The 4,642-nt window shown below is 33.1% G+C and overlaps 1 protein-coding gene across 1 annotated transcript; it reads right to left on the reverse strand.

The window, feature by feature from the left end:
• Positions 1-379: 379 nt before the first annotated feature.
• Positions 380-4,381, reverse strand: LOC105787191 (gibberellin 2-beta-dioxygenase 8). The gene is made up of 5 exons (XM_012613628.2): positions 4,163-4,381; positions 3,608-3,721; positions 2,340-2,800; positions 952-1,273; positions 380-855 (listed from the first exon to the last, which is right to left on the reverse strand). The coding sequence occupies exons 2-5, from the start codon at positions 3,680-3,682 to the stop codon at positions 625-627; spliced, it is 1,089 nt and encodes a 362-aa protein (XP_012469082.1). The 5' UTR covers positions 3,683-3,721; positions 4,163-4,381; the 3' UTR covers positions 380-624.
• Positions 4,382-4,642: the final 261 nt, after the last annotated feature.

Consider the following 4,642-nt stretch of genomic DNA (forward strand, 5'->3'; position numbering starts at 1 on the left):
AATGTGGATGCGTACTTGAATCCATTGATATCTTTGAGATATTAAAATCTTGTGGTTTTGATATTCTAAATTAACATACAAATTATGTATGTAATTTAGGATTATAATCTAATATATAAATTTTGTTCATTACCCTTAATTTCTAATCCGCCCATCAATAATTAAAATTAGTTAGATAATTTACACATTTAACCCATACTTTATTTACTAATTAAAATCATATAAATTTTAGCCAAATTAAATTACTTTTAATTTAAGGTATATATCCATATTTTTCCATCATGTACCTATAGGAAATTTGAATTAACCATAAAAGGCGGTTGTTGGTAATATATAATAAGTTAAAAGCACTAAAATATATAATTTATTTCACCATGCTTTATATATATTCTTGTTGCAGAAAATGTTAAAGCAACAACAGCCAAATTAGCCGTAGCTGAAGCCTGCAAGAACTTAAGTACAATTATTTTAGAAAGTGTCACTCAAGAGTCAAGGAGTAGCTTAGCTATAAGACTCATCACTGTCATGGCATCGCTAAGCTGTCATGGCAGCGACTTACGAAAGCAAGCTCATGAATAATAATAACGAATTTCTTTTTCTCTTTTTTTTGTTTAAGTTTCCAATTCACAAAAGAAACCGAGAAAGCCCTACTTTGTCCCCAGTAGCTTTAACATCCTTCTGGATTTGCTCTCTATACTCTTTGAAACTAAATTTTTTGTACAAACTTGGCTTGCTGCAGCTTTCTATCACTGTTTCGTAGGTGGGGCAGTAGAAGTATGCCGCTGAGTACCTTTCTGTCTCTTGGTTGGCAATCACTCGGTGAGTTATGCTCTTGTATACCCCATTGCTCAATGCCTGCAACACACCATCACATGGAATTTAAACCTTTTTAACTAAACCAAATTTTCATATTAAAAATAATATCTATTTTGGAAAAAGTATATATGTTACCTGATAAAAGTCACCAATGTTGACAACTAGGGCTTTAGGATTGGGTTTAACACTAACCCATCTTCCATTTCTCTTCAACTGCAATCCCCCAACTTGGTCTTGGGATACAATGGTTAGAAAATCAGTATCAGTGTGAGGGATAATACCAAACATCATGGAAGGGTATGGACAGGGAGGATATCTGTTCATTCGAAGAGAACTAGAGCTTGGTGAGCAGTTCTCTTGGAAATAATTTGCTTTGATTCCCAAATTTTGTGCTAAATATTCAGCCAATCTTTGAGCCAGGAAATTAGCTTTTTCTGCATACTCTTCAATGGTTGACCTGACCAAAAATTAAAAAGAATAATTCGATCATTAATCTTGCATACATAGATATTAATCATAGGTTTTGGAGCCTATTAACGGATCATGCTGTCTTATGAGGGTGAAGTTCAATCCATGCTGTCTGTCACTTGCAAATTCAAAAGCACATTGGGTAAGACAAGCCACAGTGACACTGATAAGGTGGCGAAGACAACAGCAGGGGGCCATGGCGGATGGCATCTGATCTGAAGTGCCATCGAAATAGCGCCACCAGTAGGGCCTACGACGTGTTTGGCAGGTAGGTGGTAGCATAAGGACATTATACCAAGCAACTACGTACAAGATATATGGGACTAAGATGAGGTTTGAGAGTCCAATGTGTAACATTGACCATATGGGGTTTGGAAATTATACAAATTTAGGTATCTTTCTGTCCCTTGAAATCTAAATCATGAATTCTATTTAAGAACTTAACTTAGTATACTGTGGAGATCTTATGATAAGCTAAGTGCAAAGAACTTAAACCATAAGGTAATAGGGCTATTTCTCCTAAATTGATATCAAGTAATTCTATAACAGGAACAGTTCTAGGGTTTTAATATATTTTAAAAATTGGAAACTGAAGGTACCCCAATTTGATATCATAAGTTTATGAAAGATAAACGAAGTAATAAACCAGCAGTATACCATTAAATCACAGCTAATAATCATATATAAAGTATTAGATGTATCAAAACAGGTGTACAAGACAATAATTAAGAATAGTATTAGCCCAAATTCAGCCCTCATTTAAACTGATCAATCCCAAGCTTGTTCTTGCATAAATTAGTGTCCAAAATAATACCTTTGAGAACTAAAATGGAGAAACTCAAAGTTGAATGACTAGCTGTAGATATGTGTAAATGTTTAAGCTTAATTTCAATTAATTTTTTGAACAATATTACTTTTTGTTTTTGTTTTTTTCTTTTTGGTTGAATAGCCTATAAAAGTTGTTCCTTGTTATTTTTCATGTAAAGACAATGAAGTCCGACTATGGTGGGAAAAATAATATAATATAGATAATATAAAATAAATAAAAAAAGTACCTGAGCTTATTGTATTCATCCATTTTTGAGATATCTTTGAGAGATATATGCAAAGCTTCTGACCATGAAAGGTTCCTCAAGCTAGTGGCAAGAGGGTTCCCCCAACGATAGCTTTGAACTGATAAATTCAAAAAGTTGTTTTCAGATTTCTTGTCAAAAGGCTGCTGAAATACCTTGATTTGTTCTTGCTTCAACCTGTTTAGAAGCTCATCTGGAACCGCATGGTTCACAATCTGAAAGAAACCCCATTCAATAGCAGCTTGACCCATCTTTTCTATGCATTCTTGTCTCTCAAGTGGTCCAAGATTCAAGTGACTAAGATCAATCAGAGGTAGTTCAAGTTCTTCAAAGCCTTCAACCGTGGAAGGTTTCTCCTTTTCATTTGCAGAGCTCTGCAAGATGGCCTTGTATTTCTCAAAAAATGGTGGTTCAATTGCCATTGCCTCACTATCTTCTCGATCCTGCTCAGACAAAAGAAAATGGAGTAAGTAGTTAAAACTCAATCAAAAGAACTACTACCGTTTATATGAATTGTAAAATCAAATGTTCATAAAGAACTTTTGAAATTGCAGAAAATGATCCAATGATCACATGGATATGCATAATACCTAAAATGAATTACTTATAGTTCAATGATCTTAGAAACAATTGAAGAAACTGAATCTTTCCAGGTGTTATTCTTGCTATAAATTTGTCAGTAGTCCTTGTGAAACCATATAAATATTATATATAGTACATATCAATATGTCCTACATCTTACTGCTTCTTATATGTTTTGATATGTCTGCAGTTACTGAGTTGTTTTCATTTTCATGACAAACAGTGAAAGACCCCTTTTGTCAACTAATTTCCAAATGACAATTAGGGAACATTGTATTCATTTCCCAAGCAACAATAGTTATCCTTGTATGGTTATATGGATTTACTCATAACATTGGAGCTGATCTTGCTTTTGCAAAGCCATCCAGAGCAGTCATTTTAACCTTTTACTGTCATACATATACATATACATATACATATACATATACATATACATATGATTTAAAGAGATTCCATGTTTTGCAGATATCTTAGTAGTGGTTCATGTTGAGTTATGAATTATCCTTTAATTCCTCCAATACAATTCCCTGAATGAGGTTAGAATTTTTTTTTCCTAATTGGCCATGAGAGACCTTAACAAAATGTGTTGTGTTAGCTATAGGTATAGAAAGGTGCATATATGGTTAAATGAAGTGAAGTTATGTATCAAATTCTCCTCGTTAAATTACCTGATGGATATCAGCTTTGAATTTGTGTGTATTCACCTTATCTCCCTTGGCGGATTTCTGACAATGCAAGCTCATAAGCAACTACAAGGAGAAGAAAAACCCCACAAACCATTTCTGCAATTCACATCATTGGAGTTGAGGAAATTAATGATTAAAGGTAAAGTAGCAGATAATTGGATACATTCTAAGCATAAGAATATTTCACTTTTATTTAAAGCAATATTCCTTTGATACTGGATGACCAATCTAGGTGACATATTGTGTAGTAAACTTTGGTGTGGTCATTTTGTGTTAAGCTGTTTTTGGGTCTTTTTCTCTTTGCCCCACTTTATATGGAACCCTTTCTCAGTTGTTGGATTTATGTGTTTTTCAGCTGGTTCCTAAGATTTGTTTCATTGGCTGAGGAAAATAAGTTTAGGGCTTTTATGCTGAATTGTTTATATATCATGAAACTCACTTAGAAGATAAGCACTATATAGCTAAATGTAGGAAGAACTTTAATAAATAAATAAATAATCTATCTTAATCACACACATATATATAGTCAACACTTACCTTTGAATTCAAAAAATATATATTGCATAGAATCCCCTACTTAACTAAACATACAGGGATTGAAATGCAAGGGAATGAAAGTACTAAAACGAGAGGGTAAAGCTGTTAGAAACGAAGAGTTATAAGTGAAAAAGCAATGCAGTAAATAACATAAATTTCTAGGGTTTTTATGGGAATTGTGAAGGGAAGACTGATAAGTAATAATAAACCCATTGTATATACAACCAGAGAAACAGGCTTATATATAATAGAAATTTATACTATTGGCTGAAAGAAACTAATGGCTAAAGCATAGAACACGCGTCTAAAGAAGTTATCAGAGAACAGGCTTATATATATATATATATATATATATATAAGAGGCTTTCATTGCCAATGGAAAGTCCTTTCGACATTATAGCTAGCTGTAATGTTTGCTGCAAGCATTTCAATGAAAACTTCAGTCATCTTATCTACAATTATTTTCTTGTCTTTCCACCA

Source organism: Gossypium raimondii, chromosome 1, assembly GCF_025698545.1.
Source record: "Gossypium raimondii isolate GPD5lz chromosome 1, ASM2569854v1, whole genome shotgun sequence".
NCBI lineage: Eukaryota > Viridiplantae > Streptophyta > Magnoliopsida > Malvales > Malvaceae > Gossypium > Gossypium raimondii.